The sequence below is a fragment of the Ipomoea nil genome, unplaced genomic scaffold, assembly GCF_001879475.1.
Source record: "Ipomoea nil cultivar Tokyo-kokei standard unplaced genomic scaffold, Asagao_1.1 scaffold2805, whole genome shotgun sequence".
Classification (NCBI taxonomy): domain Eukaryota; kingdom Viridiplantae; phylum Streptophyta; class Magnoliopsida; order Solanales; family Convolvulaceae; genus Ipomoea; species Ipomoea nil.
The window spans coordinates 2,560,355-2,579,716 of record NW_017619233.1 but is presented as its reverse complement, the minus strand read 5'-3'; the positions used below and the strand labels follow the sequence as shown (position 1 = coordinate 2,579,716).

The following is a 19,362-nucleotide window of genomic DNA, read 5'->3' as shown; positions in this document are numbered from 1 at the left end:
AATCTAAGCTGATAGTTGGATTGCACATTAATGACTATATGCTCAACACGCCCCCTCACGTGTGCGGTGGGTTCCAAGCAACACGTGGACCGAGCATCTTTGGTCTGGCTGTGATACCAAATTGAAGCATATGCTCCATCTCAACTAAAAACCTAAGCTGATAGTTGGATTGCACATTAATGGCTATATGCTCAACAATCCCCATTTTTGTAGGACAACCCCATCCCCTCTCTCTCATCTCTCCTCCATTTTGTCATTTTTTCCTCAAAACTTGTGCACAACTCCCTTATTGGGATTCCTCTAAAGAGCATGGTTGAGCAATAGCACGCAAAGTAGTAGTGGGCGTTTCGAGATTTTGTTCAATTTTTTTCGATTTCGATATTTAAAAAATGATACCATTCAGTTTAACATTATAGTTTGGTTCGGTTTTAAAAAATAATAATAATTTCGGTTCAGATTAGTTCGGTTTTGGTATTCGGTTCAATTTAAGAACCCAATTTTTAACATTTCCTAATTTTCCAAAAACACTACTAAACAATACATATTCACATAGTCTAAATTCAAAGTCTAAACATTATATAACAAAATAGCAATCCAAAGTTAAAACACACTACTAAGTACTAAGTACTAAGTACTAATTACCAAACATCAATTGGTTTTTTTGCTCAATCGACTCCTCAGTTGGATCACTTGGAATGTTTTGTTGACAAGATGAAGAATCATCCATCTGTATAGTTAATATTTGGAGAACAAGTGTCAAATACTGTATAATTAATTTTTAGACACAATCCGTCATTGATTGACAAAATATATTTCCAGTGCGCTGAAATATTATTTTCCAGTGGACTAGAAATATATTAAGCACTTGGAAAAATATTTTCAAGAACTAGAAATCAAAATTAGAATGATGTTGAAGCACATTAATTTCATAGAAACATGAAACTAAAGAAAATACTGAATATTGTAATAATAACTCAAGTTAGAGATAATTGTGAGGCAAAGAACAATTGTGGCTGCAAAGTAGCTAGAGAACAAGCCATAAAGAAATCAAATAAAACATTTAAGAAAGATACCAGTGAGAATATAAGCTTAACGGCGGAGCAAACAGCAAGAGACTTGGATTATTATTATTATTATTATTATTATTATTATTATTATTATTATTATTATTATTATTATTATAAAAAATTGTATTAGATACAATTTTTTACCAAACCGTTCAATATACAATAATCTATTACCGGTTGGTATATTACCGAACCGAACTAGTTTTGTTTGGTTCGGTGAAAATCAAACTGAATTGCCCACCCCTAATGCAAAGGCTATATTCACTTAAATATGGACACTTTGTATTAACTAAAAACTTGTATGAGATATGTGAAGTAATAAATTGAGGAATATATTTAATAGATTCAAATAATACAAGAAACCTATTCTCAGCCAACTACACTATGTAGTGTAATGACACTTCTATTATCACTCTATTATCACTCTAAATGGGTAGTCACAAGACCAAATCTTGCTGGTAACTCCTCTAATTAATGTGTTTCAATATGTAGAGCCTTCTACACTAAATATTTGGGTACTACGTATTGTTTATCGTTTTTCCATGAAATCAAATTACCTCCAATAAGAATCCAATATCCATATGTGAAGCTTCTATCAAACAGGGAACTTGTCTAATCAGCATGAGTATCCAATGATTCGAGTATGGCTTTTATCTTCATAAATTAACCCTTGGCCTAGTGTAACATAAATCAAGCCTTTGACATTGTGTTTTCTTGATATATCTCAAAACTTAGATAGCAACATAGCAACATCCTAATGATTAGCATATCTCGAGTTGGGATGTCTTCATTGTGTTGTCGATAATCACTATGTCATCTACATATACTACAAGGTAGATACATTTTTTGTCCATCGAGTATTGATAAAACACATAACAGCTAATTTCACTTTGAATCATTCCAAATTAACTAATAACTGAGTTGAAATGACCAAACCATGCTCTTGGGAGCTGCTTTGAACCATATAGAGATCTTTGAAGTTTACAAACCAAGTTAGACTCCCCCGGAGCAACAAATAATGGAGATTGCTCCATATAAACTTCTTCATTGAGATCTCCATGTAAGAAAGTACTTTTAATGTCTAACTGGTATAGAGGCCAATGACTAATGACTATCATAGATATTAGCAATCTAACATATGCAATTTTAACAACATAGGAAAAGGTCTACCTATGTTTGTAGACAAGAGTAGAAACATAAAACTAAAGAATAAATTTATAAAGTAATGTTGAAGAGTTCTGGAGTTCTTCTCCCCCAAATGTCATGTCATTAGCCAAAGAATTCTCAATGCCTCCACAACAAGCCTACAGTGGCTTTTATATATGCATGAAAGTAACGTTAAGAAATCTAAAAAATAGGAAGACTAAGTTATTTGAGTAAGTCTTCATCTCCTTCATCTACTTCATTCTCAGTTCATCAACTGCATTCCCCATCAAATACACACTGCCTAGCATGCTTTCTCATCAGCTACAATTCTACAAAAATCCCATCAGTGAAATTTATGTAATTATTCATTAAACATAACAGATTGAACAATGCATTTAGTTTTTTTCAAACTGATAATGGATAAATTGGAGTAGATAATAAAATTATCCACTATTCATGACTATAGGCTTTGCCAGACCAGCCAATATCTAGAAACCATGTTTATTTGGAAGAGAAAAAAGTATCTCCAAAAGTATAACAATTCCAATGGCTGAATTTAAATGCTCTTCTTCATGCCTCTGGCAAAACAATCATCCAAGAAAGGAAGGTTCATTTCGTCATCCTTAGGAAGAACATAATCCCCGCCCGCCCAGGGATTATCACTCCATCACTGCAATTCCTCCAGCAGCTTTGATCTTTTCGATTATCTCATTTGCCTCCTCTTTGGTGACCCCTTGCTTAAGAGTTGCGGGTACCTTTTCTACTAGATCCTTGGCTTCCTTCAATCCCAAACTCGTAAAACCACGTACCTCCTTGATCACCTTGATTTTTGCAGCTGCATCGAATTTCTCTAGCTTAACATCAAAGACTGTTTTTTCAGCCTTCTTCTCCTCGGTCTTTGATGCTCCAGCTCCAGCTCCAGCAGCACCAAAATCCATGCCTTCTACCGAAATAGGTTTCAGCATGGGATGCTTCAGTCTCTCTCTAAGTACAGGGCCAATTTGTCTGCGCTCCTCAGGTGTGAGACCAGCAATCCGTTCCACAAGCTGAATGATCTTATCGGAAGGCGGGGGTCTAGGGCCATATGGATCATACACAGCAGGGTATTTGTATCTTCTAGGCCCCGCATTTGGATCTCTTGGAACAAAATCAGGTTGGAAGGAGCGAGATTGCAAAGGTCCTGTTATTCCGCGAAGAGCCATGGAGGATCGAAAAGTTGCAAGAAGCTTCATGGCTTGTGGATTAAGGGAGACAATGAATTACAAGAGATAGTTCATTTACTTGGAAGGAATTATTTGATTTTGCAGCTCTTATCAAGCTGTTAAGAAGCAAAAATGAAATGTTTAGTCAGCCACATCCACAAGTAGGGCATCATTAACTAGCATAACAAAGATGAAGCTCTACACTATGTGTACTGGAGATTAGAGATAATTGTTGATCATTAACACAACAATAGGATTACAGAGTTTATCTAATAACAACCCTCTAACTAATCTGACTAGTAGTCTATCTATTCTAAACACCACACATATTACAACCATATAATATAACAATAATGTAACAATAATAATAATACTAACACTGGAAGAGATCCAACAGTAAAGATCAGAAATCCAGAGGGAAAAAAACAAAAACAAAAAAAATTTCAAAAAAAATTTGTCTGAATTTACTAAGAGCTTTTAGTCAAAGTTCAAGGAATCATACAGGCCCAATCCCACTATATACAGATACAGAGCTACTCAAGATAAAAATTCAAACACTGATATACAAAACACATAAAATTACTCATTAATATAATATTGATATCAACATTTTTTTTATCATAATATAGAAAAATAGTAAATTAAAATATATAAAATATTCCTAAGTACCTTCTTCCCGGAGTGTCGGAAGGACGGCAGCGACAGGCGTGGCGAGGCTGGTTGTTGGCGGCGGACGGGAAGGTGAGGCAACGTAGTCGCTGGCGACGCTAGGAGAGGCTGTCGGCGGCCGGTGACGCTGGTAGACGGAGGCTGAGCCGCTGAGATTTCAGAAATGATAATGGTGGATTGCACCCATGGCGAAGGGCCTGTTGCAGTCTGCGACTCTATGTCCAGGCTCTGTACTTCTTAGTTTTACACGTTTAAGAACTAGGGTTTAGGAATTTATGTTACAGTATAAAAAAAATTAAGTCCTTTAGGTGATTAAAATTTAGGATTTAACAAAAAGTTTTGCATCTGCCTCAACATCAAGTATCTCACTTAATCTCAAAACTCTTCTTTTCAATAATTTAAATTTTACAAATTTTTTAGTTATTTTTATCTAAATTATATTTTAATTATTTCTTTATTTATTACTCGGTATAATTTTAAATTTGTAATTGTAATTAAATTGGTTTTTTAAATAAACATACCAACATTTAATTTAATTGATAATTATTATAAAATTAAAATTAAACTACTATTTGTTTAAAATTAAAACGTATTACACTGTTGTTAAAAAAAAATAATTAAAGTGCATAAAAAATTTTAGATACATATATTTAAATTAATTGTCGTTGTTGTTATATATATGTTCAACCTAATCTACGCGAAGTTAATGATGCAATTGGGAGTCATGTAAGTCGAAATTTCTTTGTAAATGTGATTGAAACTCTTGAGTTGAGCCTTGTGACGCTTATATTGTTGATCCAATTTCTTTGTCTACCCAATTAAATACGCCGTCACATTCATCCTCAACAATCATGTTGTGTAAAATTATACAAGTACTACTACTAACGTATACTTCTTCCCGTGTATGTTTGGGGGATTTATTTTTTACAGGAAGGAAGGGCAAAGCTCCGGGAAACAAAAAGCAAAATTCAAAATCAGTCTCCGCGGATATGGGGAGCCCCGATGGAATCCTTGAGATCGCATGCCGCGAGGTCGGCGTTTGGGCAAAAATAAAGCAAGGTCAAATTGAGATCACGACCATAGTTCTTCGCCAGTCAATCTGTCACTTAATTTTGTTCACACAAAATATGACGACACTTGACATTCCAACCCTTTTTAATCCAAGATTTGCAATTTTGCACTCCAAATAGATCTTGTTTGAGGGATTTATTAATCCAAATAGATCTATGTGCATTAAACTCAACGACCTTGTTGTTTATGGATATGGCTTAGCTTTGAATGTGAAGTGACCCTACTTCCCTTTCTGATATGCATAGTATAAGCCTTTCTTTTCATAGCAGACATCCAGTAAACTTTCTACCAAACCATTCCTTGTAAGCTTATTGACCGTTTTGAAATTAAGATAACTCATTTTCTTATGCCAAAACTAACTTACTTCCTTAGATCCTTTATTGATTAAGCATATCTCAACATCTTTCATACTCCAATCCACAAGATAAACACTCTTACATTGCACATCAATTTGCTAAATTCAACCGTATATCATTATCAAAGAATTAACTTGTGCTCAACATGTTGAACTTCAAACCCTTATCATAAGTAACTTCTATGATCTTGAACCTTTTTTTTTTTTTTTCTTTACAGTCTCATCTCCCTTGATTCGTCTAAGTTTGTTATTTCAACAAAATGGCCTTGGGTCCATCAAGAACCCTTCCTCGCATGAGAAAATATCTAAGTCGTAAAAATTAAGAGATCAATGGTTACGATTAATGAATGTGTTCACAATTTGAACGAGGCCTACCAGGTAAATATGCAAGATTTGAACCTCAGATCTCTAAGATAAAATACAATAAACACATGAATCTACCATTCCTCCATGAAATCTTTTAAGATTAATTGCAATTTTTTTGTCTTTAATTTCTTAACTAGTTAGGTAAAAATTAAATATTAAGCCCTCTAAAATTTGAGACCATGTGCTCTTGCACAGTTGCTTCTTCTACCCGAACCGAGGAATCCCTTAGATATGATGCAAAACGGATCTTGCACAGTCCAAAATCTGGCCCTGCATGCACACCCATTGCACATGATGCCCAATTTAGTGTACACTACAATCAAAATATATACTTGGATTATTGAGGAGACACGGCTTCGAATCCATTCTAAGATGTTTCCTTTCAAAAAAAATGTGGACACTGAAATAGAAGCGCAAACACAATCTTGGAATGCACATAACACTACAATGCAGTGCACACATACCGCATACCTTAGCCCCAGATGCACACATTTAAATACGCACAAAAATCTATACTAGAATGCACACTGATGGAATATGAAATGAATAGTATGGAATTAGAAGTACACAATCCTACAAAAAATATACCTCCTAAAATCATGCATAACATCCACAGATAATAATATTCGAATTCTAAATGCACACAAATTACTAATTCACCCAAGCTGTGGCTAGTGAGACTCGATCCCTGGTCATTCTTCCAAACTTTCACCCCCACACTGTGAGGGGTGAGACTCGATCCCTGGTCATTCTTCCAAACTTTCACCTCTATGATCAGTTAAGCTACCCATGCAGGCAGATCTAAAGAATTCATGACCATACACAAACATGTGATCAAAGGTTCAAATTAGTCCCTAATTCTCATGTGGGGAGGGATTCTCATATGATCCTCAATACATAATATATATATACCCCCGTCTCTAGCTAGGCGAAGACAAAGAGCAGGCCATGACAACCAAGATTTTGTTTTTAAAAATATTTTAATTTTTGTAATGTTAGATATCCCTTCTAAAAATTTTCCTCCTAATTTTTCCTCTTGATGTGATATCACCTAATTTTTTTTTTTTTTTGAATGCGTGATATCACCTAATTGAATTATTTAGTATTTAATTAAAAGTATGTGGAGTCACTCAATTCATGGCATCCAATGAATATAAGCCACATCATGAAAAAAAATATTAAAAAAAATTTAGGAGGGATACATAGCATTTTAATAATAATAATAATAATAATAATAATAATAATAATAATAATAATATTATTATTATTATTATTATTATTATTATTATTATTATTATTATTATTATTATTATTATTATTATTATTATTATTATTATTATTATTATTATTATTATGTTGTCAATTGGGAATTCAAGTTAGCAAAAATATAATGATGTGGCATTCCGTTCATCTTTAACTTGAAATTTACCAACAATAATATGTCAAAATGAACTAATTGCACTTTTTTTCATAAGTTTATGTGTTTAATTGGATCCTTTTTTTTTTTAGTTAAAGGGTGTAATTCTTTTCTAATATTATGAAGGCTTATTTGACCAATTGACCTTTACCCCTGTTTATGTGTTTAATTGGATCCTTTCTTTTTTAGTTAAAGGGTGTAATTACACTTTTCTAATATTATGGAGGCTTATTTGACCAATTGACCTTTACCCCTAACATCAATAATCTAAAAACATAATAAGTGCGAATGAAAGTTATACCCCTGATTTATGTCCGTTTTTTTCGTTAAGTTTTTTTGTACATTATGCTATAAAGGTTGTACATTAAAATATTTTGAACAAACATACTCCTACCGTTATAACTTTCGTTATCTTTTACACTATTGTTACCATGCACATGCATCCACCATATATTTTCTTATCTTCTTCATTAATAATAATATATACACATTATATATTTGAGTTATATGTTAATTATTACATAAAATATAAATATCAAATTTATAAAAATGATTTACATTATTATTATTATTTAGAATAATTTAAATATCTAAAATCTAAATAAATTTAAAATTTTAATATAATGTATTAATATTGGGCACCTATTTTTTGCGTATCGCGCATAAAAAAATACTAGTTAAAATTATAATTGGGAAAAATAATCAAAATTATAATAAAGTTAAATTATTTGTAATCAATATGATTATTAGATCGATATGATGTTTTCTCATCCCCCCCCCCCCCCCCCCCCCCCCCCCCCTATTCATTCCAAGCGACTAATTTGCAATCATTCAACATAATTTTTATCCAAATACATAAATAAGTAATACAACATATGTTTTAGTGGTAACTCTCCAGTGATACTATTTCATAAATCTTTATCCGTAAAACATATTCAAATGTAATACTTATACTAAAAAAGGAAAAAAAAAAACAGAAATACGGTGTTAGTTACTTATTAGGGAAAGTATAATACATTAGAGAAAAAATGTAATATTTTAAAATCAAAATGTAAAAGTATTACACTTTCTCTTATTGCACTTTTCGATATAAGTATTATTTTTCCGGTATAAATTTTACATTTTCATCTTTGCCTATTGTGATTGATTATTTGTTGGATTAGGAGTCACGTAATTCAACAGTTAACTAATCACAGATATTTCATATTTAGATTGAGAGTTACTCAACCATTTTCCTTGTACTAGGTAAGAGAAAATGTGGGAAATGAAGAAAGATTATTATGCGAGAAGTGGAGGGTCCTTTGGGCTAAATGATTTTGTAGTTATTATTGGGAGGGGAAAGACGGCAAAGGAGGATGATTATGATGAGCAGCAGGCCAGCGGGTAGAAACAATCATTTCAAAGCCAGGCGATAGTGGGAAGATTGTTGAGTTGGTTGAATTTTCTTGCTTTAATTTGAAGACAAGATACATGATTGAATGAAATAGAATAGGCCACTCGCCAACTTTTTCAAACTCTTCATCACACCGCCCAGTACACTCTACTTGAAGGAACCTAATAACCATTCCATTTGCTAAACAACACAACACAAACTCTTACAATCTCTCCTCTTCTCATCTGCACCAAAGTGAGAGAGATAGAGAGAGTGCATGCGTGTGCACATTCCATTCCATGGCAACCCTCCGGCTGCTGCTCACCTACTTCATCCTCTCTGCATCTTTTCACTTCATATTCGCCGAGACGGACTCTCGGGATGGTACTCTTACTATATCTTCAACACCTATAGATGTAATTGTATTTGAGTAGATTTGAGATTTGTCACATCTTCTGGTGTGACGAGAGAAACCCGCAACCACTACCTGATGGTGTGCATTGGGTAAATTCTGTCTTGTGACCCTAGTCAGCAAAGGGCCACAATGGGGTAAACCAGTATAGGTTGTCCATAGCTGACCGGCTCAAACCAAGAAGGCTTGGATTCGAACTCGTGACCTTGTGGTTACAAATTTGTATCCTTAGCCATCTTGGCTAAGGTAAACCAGCCTATGTTGTCCATATTTGTCACATCTTGATTGGTAAAGTTGTGGTAAACCCTCTTTCTGCATTGCCATTTCAGGATAATAACTGATTTTCAAGACAGTCCTGACCTATACTCTGATATTTAAATACTACCATTTCTGCTTCCTTAGAGTTTAACTTAGCAGCATAGCACTTTCTTTTTCTGCATATATATTGCCATTCTTGTAGCTTCATAGAACTATGAAATCTCCCTTTAATTTTTAACCAAGTAACACACTCAAGTGCAGTAGCTGTGCTCACCTCTCTGAAAGACCAGTGGCAAAACACGCCTCCAAGTTGGGACGACTCCGATGATCCTTGTGGAGGATCCTGGGAAGGAGTATCCTGCAACAACTCCAGGGTCACTGCACTGTAAGTACTGTACTGTTGAGTCATCATTTCAGATCTTTTGCACAAAAATTTTGAGTGGATTTGTTCACTAATTGCATTTTCAGGGGACTGTCAACTATGGGCTTGAAAGGAAAACTAAATGGTGATATTGGGGGTCTTACTGAATTAATATCCTTGTGAGTTTTCTCTTCTTTGGAGCAGTTTTTACTCCAATAAAGCACAACTGCACAAGTTTGCCAAGCAATAACCTCCTGTTTGTTGTGAACTTGATTGTTCTGCAGAGACCTGTCATTTAACCGAGGCCTCACAGGCTCCATTTCTCCAAGGATTGGAGATCTGCAGAAACTAAGCATACTGTAAGATCCAAATTAAACTCGGAACTGATCTTGATGATCAACTCTATTCCTGATTAAGAGTAATGGGTGTGTTTTCTTTTCAGAATTCTTGCTGGGTGTAGCTTTAGTGGCAGTGTACCTGCTGAACTGGGGAAACTTTCAGAATTATCCTTCTTGTAAGAACATGAAAAACTTTGAGAAATAGGTTGATTGATAGCAGTAGTTGTTTTGCAAGTTGCAACTATCACCTGTCAACTAATTCAATGTTGGTTCCTCGATAGAGCACTCAACTCAAATAACTTCACGGGTGAAATTCCAGCAACTCTGGGTAATCTCTCCAAACTCTACTGGCTTGACCTGGCAGATAATCAGTTGACAGGATCTCTCCCCGTTTCAACAGCGAAAGATCCTGGACTGGATCGTCTGAAAAAGGCAAAACACTTGTGAGTGAACTATTCTATTTCAAGCCTCGCCATTGGTTTTCTATGTTTATTTTTCCCAGCAAGAGTCTGATTTTCAAAGCTTCACAGCCATTTCAACAAAAACCAGCTTTCAGGCACAATTCCCGCCAACCTGTTTAGCGCTGACATGGTGCTCATACATGTGTAAGTTAGTCAAGAAAGAATATATGTTGTCTAACCTTGGGTGGCCTTCTCTGATAATCTATGATTCTGAAATGGCAGACTATTCGATGGAAATCAATTTAGCGGGAGTATACCATCTACAATAGGACAAGTTCAGACACTTGAGGTTCTGTGAGTACATCAACCATCAAAACTTCACCTGCAGTTTCATACCTATGCTCCCGGTTTCTTAGCTTTTGTTTGATTTGTATTCATGTAACTTCAAATGCAGCCGGCTTGATAGAAACCTCCTTAATGGTAGTGTCCCTTCAAATCTTAACAATCTGACAAGCATGATAGAATTGTGAGTACCTTTAATTCTCCATCCAAAAAACAGAAAGACTGTTTCTTGGCCTAAATACCCATTGTTCTTATATTTCTTTCCCCCTGCAGGAACTTAGCACATAACACACTCTCTGGCCGACTTCCAGACCTGAATGGAATGAGCTCGCTTAATTATTTGTAAGTATTGGAATTTCCATATTCTCGTTTTCCCAACTCAAATCTAGATTTTCAGATATCTGAAACGTTGTTTCTCTTCACAGGGATTTGAGCAACAATTCCTTCAGGCAGTCAGAAGCTCCAGATTGGTTCTCATCTTTACAGTCACTCACCACTCTGTCAGTACTAGCAATGTCATGAATTTAGACTGAATTCTTCAATTCCTTCTTTGTATCGATTTCAAGTGACAAGTATACATGGTCTACTGCTCAGGGTGATTGAATATGGCTCACTTCAAGGACCAGTGCCACAGAAACTCTTCGGTTTCCCCCAGATTCAACAAGTGTAAGTCCAGTAAGCTACACAAGAGAGGAAACTTGGTTAGTTTTTTCACAAAAAAAGAAATAAGAGAAATGCCTCAAAACCTTTTGACAGGAAGCTGCGGAACAATGCTTTTAATGATACTTTGAATATGGGCAGCAGCATAGGCCAGCAATTACAACTTGTGGATTTCCAGGACAATGAGATATCAGCTGTAACACTTGGCTCGGGATACAAAAATACATTGATGTAAGGGAATTCAACCTTCAATCAATCAATCATTTTGATGAGAACTATTACCTCTCTGATTGCTCGTTCTATTTCATTCTTCAGATTGATAGGAAACCCAGTTTGCACCTCGTCATTAGCTAACACCGATTACTGCCACCTTCAGCAACAAGCTACAAAGCCGTACTCTACCAGCCTGGCAAACTGTGGAAGCAAATCCTGTCCCTCTGATAAAAAACTCAGCCCGCAAAGTTGTGACTGCGCTTATCCATACGAGGGAACATTTTACTTCAGAGGACCCTCCTTCAGGGAGTTGTCCAATGTTGAACTGTTCCACTCTCTTGAAATGAGTCTCTGGGTAAAACTAGGACTCACCCCCGGTTCAGTTTCTCTGCAGAACCCCTTCTTCAACATTGATGACTATCTTCAGGTGCAGTTGGAACTCTTTCCATCCACAGGAATGTATTTTAATAGATCAGAGGTTCAGAGGATTGGATTCTCCTTAAGTAATCAGACATATAAGCCACCTCCACAATTTGGACCTTACTATTTCATTGCATCTCCTTACACTTTTCCAGGTATAAAACAATGAGTCAAAAGTGTGTTACAAATATGAAGTCTTATGAAAAGAAAATCTGACTAAAAATTTGGGTATTTCAGCTGAGCATGCAGGAACTTCCATAAGCTCAAGGGTGATTATTGGAATAGCTGTTGGTTGTTCCTTTTTAGTCCTATTGCTTGTTGGCCTGGGGATTTATGCAGTTCAGCAAAAGAAACGTGCTGAAAGAGCTATTGGAATGAGCAGACCTTTTGGTAACTCTTATTCTCTCTATTGAAAAAGCCCATAATGGACATTGTGTTAATCTTGGGGTTTGACTTGGCTGCTTGATATTTTGTATCCAGGATCTTGGGCTCCAAGTGGCAAAGACAGCGGGGGCGTGCCCCAACTGAAAGGGGCCAGATGGTTCTCTTATGATGAACTCAAGAAATGTACAAACAACTTTTCAGAAAGCAACGAGGTCGGTTCTGGAGGATATGGCAAGGTATGTATGATGTTGCAGTTTATAAGGAAGGCAACAACTTGTCGGATTTAGAGTTTATCTATCTATAATATAATCTCCTCTGATGCCTAGGTCTATAGAGGATTGCTCTCAACTGGGCAAGTGGTGGCCATCAAAAGAGCTCAACAAGGATCAATGCAAGGAGGAATGGAGTTCAAAACTGAAATTGAATTGCTTTCACGTGTCCATCACAAGAACCTCGTTGGCCTTGTGGGGTTTTGCTTTGAACAAGGAGAACAAATGTTGGTATACGAGTTTATGTCAAATGGAAGCTTAAGGGAAAGTTTGTCAGGTAAGCTAAAATGTATTCTCTTAAAGAAAGAAAGAAAGAAATGCTAATGGAATATATTGACTTACATGACAGGAAGAACGAGCATTTATCTTGATTGGAAGAGGAGACTCAGAATTGCTCTTGGTTCAGCCAGAGGATTAGCTTATCTACATGACTTAGCCAATCCCCCTATTATTCATAGAGATGTGAAATCCACTAATATTCTACTGGATGAAAATTTAACAGCAAAGGTTTCGGATTTTGGCTTGTCCAAGCTTGTAAGCGATTGCACGAAAGGTCATGTATCAACTCAAGTTAAAGGCACGTTGGTGAGTAGTACTAAACTAAAATAAAAGGTGTGAGCATTCATTTTACACGTACCTCTCAATCTTCTCTTGCGTGACTTCCTAAACTTCGATTGCAGGGTTATCTGGATCCCGAATACTATATGACTCAACAGTTAACCGAGAAAAGTGATGTGTACAGCTTTGGTGTTGTCATGCTTGAACTGATCACTGCCAAGCAACCAATTGAAAAGGGCAAGTACATTGTCCGGGAGGTGAGAACGATGATGAATAAGGACGATGAGGAACATTTCGGATTAAGAAATATGATGGATCCTAGCATTAGAAACACAACCACAAACCTTTCAGGGTTCGGGAAGTTCGTAGAGTTGGCAATGCAATGTGTGGAAGAATCAGCTGCTGACCGGCCAACAATGAGCGAGGCGGTGAAGGCACTCGAAACCATCCTACAAAACGATGGGCTAAATACTAACTCCACATCCGCGTCTTCCTCAGCCACGGACTTTGGATCCTCTAAAGCTGCTCTCGCACACCCTTATTATCACCATGATGCTTTACCAAGAAAGGAGATTCATGACAGTGGTGATGCCTTCGACTACAGCGGGGGTTTCACACTTTCAGCAAAAGTCGAACCCAAATGATGATCCTAGCCCAGATGTTCTTCATTCCCTTCTTTTTATGTTCTTTAATTTATTCTTCCACAACTTGTGTCAATCCTTACAAGACAGCTATATTTAGTGCCTTTATGGGACTTCAGTTGTCTAGGTTGTTGGGAAGAACTACAACAGCTTGTCCTGATAAAGATGAATATATCAATTAGGGTTGATGATATATATGCTTTCTTACAAGTGTATGCATATAGGATCAAATTATGTATAGATCTGAGGTTCCAATCAACTCGTAGTAGAATGCAGCTTACTTATACTTGTATTCAAATGGGTTTCCCAGGAAAAGTTGACTAATCCAGGTTTGCAACTTATTACATCTTAATTCCAAATATGTAACTAGTGAGAATGTCAAAACCTTTCATACTCAATTAGTTACCCGTATCCTTCAAAGACATCCGATAAAATTGGAATGATATGCAGAAGATTAGCATAGCCCCTGCAAAAGGAAGACGTACAAATCGAGATTTGGTAAATTACACTTAAAAAACATCAATAGGGCAAAATTTCATACAAAAAATTTAAAGAATATAGCATTCTCCAAATTAAATGCTATATTTAATATGCTGCACACTCTGTATTGTGAAGAAATATGTCCCCCTAAAGCCAAGAAAAAATTACAAAGCATTAATTTTGTTTCTTTCATAATGAGCAATTCCGCCAAAAAGCTAGAAACCTGTCAATTGGTAGGACAACTGACAAATCAATTTGGTGAAGCCTTCATTTTATTATGACACTCGTGCATTAGCTAATGAACTGCAGACCACTACACCCGCTGGTGCTCGCATATAATATGAACCAAGCGTAGCAACACAAGTGTCATTGGTTTTGAGATGTGGTTGCACTAATTCCCAAACCTTTTTCTTCTGAACCTGCAGAGGAATGAATTGTGACAAGTGTAAGCATAATTTGAATACAAGCATTTCTGGCACAGATGAGGCTAGTTGCACTCAATTTAGTGCAGCTTCTCCATGAGATAGCAACAGCTGATTGGCATCAACTAAAAAGCTGATGTCTATCAATGGATTCAATGCCAATCAGATGTTGTCACCTCATGAAGTGATTGAGTGCAACTATCATTATCCTGCTGACACAACTCACAAGTACCAATCAGTTGCAAAATCGAAAGCTACAGACTTGGAACCACGATGCATGAGGAAAGAAAATGTTGCAGCCATAAAAACCAACCTCCTATGCAATATGCAAACACATCGGCTTGAAAACTAGCCAAAAAAGTAAAAGCTTTCACAGATAATATGTGCAGATAAGGAACCTTTGTAGAGGGCATTTTCATTGTTGCTAAAGAGTTATTACACTACAGCAAAACAGAAATAAATATTTCATTAAACAACCTGTTTTACTTGATAGTTAGGCTCTAAGAGAAACTTGTGTACTTTATAAGACCAAATTATTTTCGTTCTTATCAAGGTGCAGAGTTGCAACAAGTAAAATGTATATTTCCAGTAAGAGAAAATATGCCAAATCCACTGTCAATGGAGACCCCCCACCCCTTACAATTGATCAATTTATCAAAGAACTTTTCTAAGTCATTCTCTGCAGGGATGCTCAAGAGACAACATATCACTAGGATCCTTGGCCAAAATAACAGAGAGGAGGAATGCTAGACAAAGAGAATGGGAGGCAAAATGGAGGAGTATATGTGTAGAAGGTTTTTGGAAAGGAGAAAATGCGGGGGTTCTGCAGAGATTTCATTGAGATTCTAAGCAAAACTAACGCTCCCTAACTTTGTTGAATTTGGAAGATGGAATGGCCTGGCGGGTGGAGAATAATACCACCCGCCAGTTAGGCGGAAGCAATATGAAGAATCAAGACTAGGAAATGAATATAAAACTGAAATTATATTGGTATTCTCTCTGTTTCTAATACAGAAACACAGTACATATATATACACAAATACATAACTGTAAGTAACTACCCATAACTGACACCTATTCATAAACAGACACAACCCTATAGATAAACCTAACTCTTTAGTTTTCAACACTCCCCCTCAAGCTGGAACATCTAGAAGTTCCAAGCTTGGATTAAAACATACACTCTACATTACAAATGAAGATTAAAAGTAGCTAGAGAATAACAGTGTTGGATGGCTTCGGAGGAACAATGCTATAAACAACCCTTGGGAATGAAGGCACCAGGGCGAAGCTAGTCACAAATAACCTTGGGAATGAAGTCACCAAGGGCGAAGATTAACACGAACACCCTCACAGCAACATAAGCATTCTAGGATTTGCCAATCAACAATCTCCATCAAGAACGGCAGAGCAACCAAATCATGAGCAGCAAAGGGGATGTAGTAGAGCCCATAGATTGTTGTATGAATACCGAGAAAACCACATGATTGTTGTTTATACCTCTTATAGGATAAGTGAATAACAAAAGAAGCTTCCGGAAATAAACAAGGTGCCAAACATGAAAACCCTAGGGACTAAGTATGGTATACCGAATATAAAGAAACAAATACGGTTATACCAAAAACACCCCGGAAAGAGGTTTGGCAACCAACCCAAAAAGCCTTCAAACTTCACCAAAAGGTCCAAGGGCAAAACAACAATCTGGAATTTTCACCGGAGAATACATCACAAGGAAAAATACAATTTTGATGTTTGAAATACCCTAGGAAAGTAGGCTCTGATACCATGTTGAATTTGGAAGATGGAATGGCCTGGCGGGTGGAGAATAATACCACCCGCCAGTTAGGCGGAAGCAATATGAAGAATCAAGACTAGGAAATGAATATAAAACTGAAATTATATTGGTATTCTCTCTGTTTCTAATACAGAAACACAGTACATATATATACACAAATACATAACTGTAAGTAACTACCCATAACTGACACCTATTCATAAACAGACACAACCCTATAGATAAACCAAACTCTTTAGTTTTCAACAAACTTCTGCTAATTGCCTAATTAGAAGATATGTAGAGAATGTAGTGATGCTTACTGATACGGACGAGAAGTATGATCGCACTATAAGGAAGTTGAGGGGATCTAAAAATATTCTTGGTAACTAGTATGGCCGCTTAAGGGCATGAAACCTAGGCAATTAAACTTCAAGTAAATAACAGTGGGTATGGCCAAAATTCTAAGAGGGGAAGTCTAGAAGAGAATTTAGCAACCCAGAAAATGTGATGGTAGCCACACAAAGTTGTGTTGAAAGGTTTCTATTCTTTAATCCATTGGTTGTTGAAATTTGAACTTGAGAGCTCCAGAAGGGTTTTCTTCTTCGTTTTTTATTTTCTCTTTCTTTCTTTCTTTAAATATTTAATTATTTTAATAAGTGACTTTTATTCACTAAATGAAAGCACCCAAAAGGTGTTTGACAATACTTAAATGGATTTATTGAAAAGGAGTGAGTTTCACTGCCTAACTAGGATAAGGAATGTTAATTTGTTATATAGCACCATTTTATGATGGGTTTCCTTATAGGCAAATGGAGAATATCTATCTCATAAGAGACTTTTCAAGAGGGTGCTCTTTCCTCCAATACCATATTTAGCAAGTGTTGGAGGAGGAGCAACATTACCAAGATATCAGGTCTTGATGCAACCAATCATAGGCGAAAATAATGTGAAATTGCTCAAAAGTGTGAGAAGCTCTGTCTACTCTCTTTGAATTTATATATAAGCCTATGACAGCCTTCACCAGCTAAGGAGAAGCATACACTACTGATTTTTCATAACCATTATTTAGCCATTGCAACCAAAATTCACATTTTACATTGAGATAGTACCTGATTTGGTGTTGCAGCCTCAGGTAATTTGTCATTCTCATCATCCAAACCAAACCATACCCTTTCACCAGGAACTGAACCCTCAGGTGGCAGGAGGAGCTCAACATTCTGGTGCGACTCATCAGAAGCAGCCATCAGCATCCCACAGGATTTGACACCACGCATATTTCTTGGCTTCAAATTAGCAAGGACAATGACATGCCTGTCCTGCATGAGTTAGAATTTAAATCATGAACTAAGTGAAAAGACCACAGTTCAAATAGGAATGAGACCAAAAAAATGAGGAAATAGAACAGCAGGGGATTTCGGAGATGACAATAATTGGGGGTGTTTGATAAATAGCAAGTGGTTGATAGCTGGTAGCTGATTGGGTTAGTGAGTTTGATTACTTGATAGTATTGGCTGATTGTAGAAAGATGTTCGGTAAATTAGCTTTTAGCTGATTATATGTAAAATGACTTTCTCAAAAAATTAATTGAAGTTACTTTGAATTTTAACCTTTTGGAGCAATAAATTGTTAACAAAAACTAATTAATCAAACACTTATATGATCAAACAAGTCAAAATTGATTGATAGGCTAACTATAGGTATCTGTCAATTTCATAAGTGATATCCAAATAGCTAATCCTGTCAAACTATTTATTTAAAAAATTAGAAAAAAAAATGACGAATGAAGAATCAAAGACCTGAAGATGTTGGAGGGGGACATAATTAACAAGGCCGCTGCAGATGATTCTGGGTTGGGGCTCGCCAATATCGACCTCTTCAACATAGAGCGAATCAGCCTCGTCGTGTTTCCAGGCCCTGAGGATTTTCCCAACCCTAATGTCCAGGGTGTTGGCAGCGTCCTTTATCTCCAGCATCGGCTGATTAGCAGGCGAAGAATCTACCGATCTAGAAGCAGAGGCGGCGGAGTTATCATCCTCCTCTTTGGAGGAAGCGGTAGTGGCGGCGGTGCTGTCGCTGTAGGAACACTGGGAGAATAATCCTCCCCGTGTTCTTCCAGAGAATGCAACCGCCAGTTTCCTGTGACTGAAATGATTGTGAAATGAGGAGGGGAAAGCGTGGCGTGAGAACGCAGGCGGGGGAAGTGTGAGGCCCTTGTTGTTGTTTGCGTGGAAGCAGATGCGGAGAGGAGAGGGAAGAAGAGGGCGAGAGGAAGCGGAGGCAGAGAGCAGAAGGAAGGTGGTTGTCCCTTTCAGCACATTATTCGCTCCCACCATTGCATAATTCATCACTTCCCGTTATCCGGACACGAGAGAGAGAGAGAGCAGCTGCAATTCCTTCTCCTTACCTTCAATGCACTGGCTGCCGAGCACTTCGTTTTTTTTTTTTTTCCTTTTAATTTCGGGCAAAAATTTGTAAGTCTAGTCAAGATGAAAATATATCACTAAAGTGCATTTAGACATATGGAAAGTAATTTTTGAAAAATATTTTTTGAATTTTTAGTATTTGGTAAGAAGAAAAACTTAGGGCTCATTTGGTTCGCGAAAAATATTTTAAAGAAAGTGGAATTGCAATTCCATGAAAAAATAATTATTAGGAAGATGAATTTCATTATTTGGTTAGTGGAAAAAGAATTACTGGAAATACTAATTCTATTGTTTGGTTAGATTTAGAATTGTAAGGAATAACAAGTATAAAGATTTAT

At 36.5% G+C, this 19,362-nt stretch overlaps 3 protein-coding genes and 1 long non-coding RNA gene across 5 annotated transcripts; 1 reads left to right on the top strand and 3 right to left on the bottom strand.

The window, feature by feature from the left end:
- Nucleotides 1-2,551: 2,551 nt before the first annotated feature.
- On the bottom strand, nt 2,552-4,351 carry LOC109157955 (50S ribosomal protein L7/L12-like). The gene is made up of 2 exons (XM_019305754.1): nt 4,085-4,351; nt 2,552-3,531 (listed from the first exon to the last, which is right to left on the bottom strand). Exon 2 carries the CDS (start codon nt 3,443-3,445, stop codon nt 2,873-2,875), a length of 573 nt encoding a protein of 190 aa, XP_019161299.1. The 5' UTR covers nt 3,446-3,531; nt 4,085-4,351; the 3' UTR covers nt 2,552-2,872.
- A 4,392-nt stretch (nt 4,352-8,743) lies between these two features.
- On the top strand, nt 8,744-14,208 carry LOC109158249 (probable leucine-rich repeat receptor-like protein kinase At5g49770). Its single transcript, XM_019306143.1, has 19 exons — nt 8,744-9,049; nt 9,597-9,720; nt 9,804-9,875; nt 9,981-10,055; nt 10,139-10,210; nt 10,316-10,477; nt 10,565-10,639; nt 10,718-10,789; nt 10,890-10,961; nt 11,051-11,119; nt 11,203-11,277; nt 11,372-11,443; nt 11,534-11,668; nt 11,753-12,225; nt 12,308-12,460; nt 12,551-12,690; nt 12,781-13,000; nt 13,073-13,308; nt 13,404-14,208. The coding sequence occupies exons 1-19, from the start codon at nt 8,965-8,967 to the stop codon at nt 13,923-13,925; spliced, it is 2,904 nt and encodes a 967-aa protein (XP_019161688.1). The 5' UTR covers nt 8,744-8,964; the 3' UTR covers nt 13,926-14,208.
- LOC109158251 lies at nt 9,507-10,753 on the bottom strand. Its single transcript, XR_002050340.1, has 2 exons — nt 10,675-10,753; nt 9,507-10,457 (listed from the first exon to the last, which is right to left on the bottom strand). It is a non-coding gene; the product is annotated as an uncharacterized LOC109158251 (long non-coding RNA).
- LOC109158250 (aminoacyl tRNA synthase complex-interacting multifunctional protein 1) lies at nt 14,186-19,046 on the bottom strand. 2 transcript variants are annotated; one of them, XR_002050339.1, is made up of 4 exons: nt 18,398-19,046; nt 17,711-17,917; nt 14,626-14,821; nt 14,186-14,388 (listed from the first exon to the last, which is right to left on the bottom strand). XR_002050339.1 is itself a non-coding variant. In XM_019306144.1 (3 exons), the coding sequence occupies exons 1-3, from the start codon at nt 18,944-18,946 to the stop codon at nt 14,678-14,680; spliced, it is 900 nt and encodes a 299-aa protein (XP_019161689.1). In that variant the 5' UTR covers nt 18,947-19,046; the 3' UTR covers nt 14,426-14,677. The 2 variants fall into 2 exon arrangements, 1 of the variants encoding a protein (XP_019161689.1); XM_019306144.1 differs by lacking the exon at nt 14,186-14,388 and having other exon boundaries at nt 14,426-14,821.
- Nucleotides 19,047-19,362: the final 316 nt, after the last annotated feature.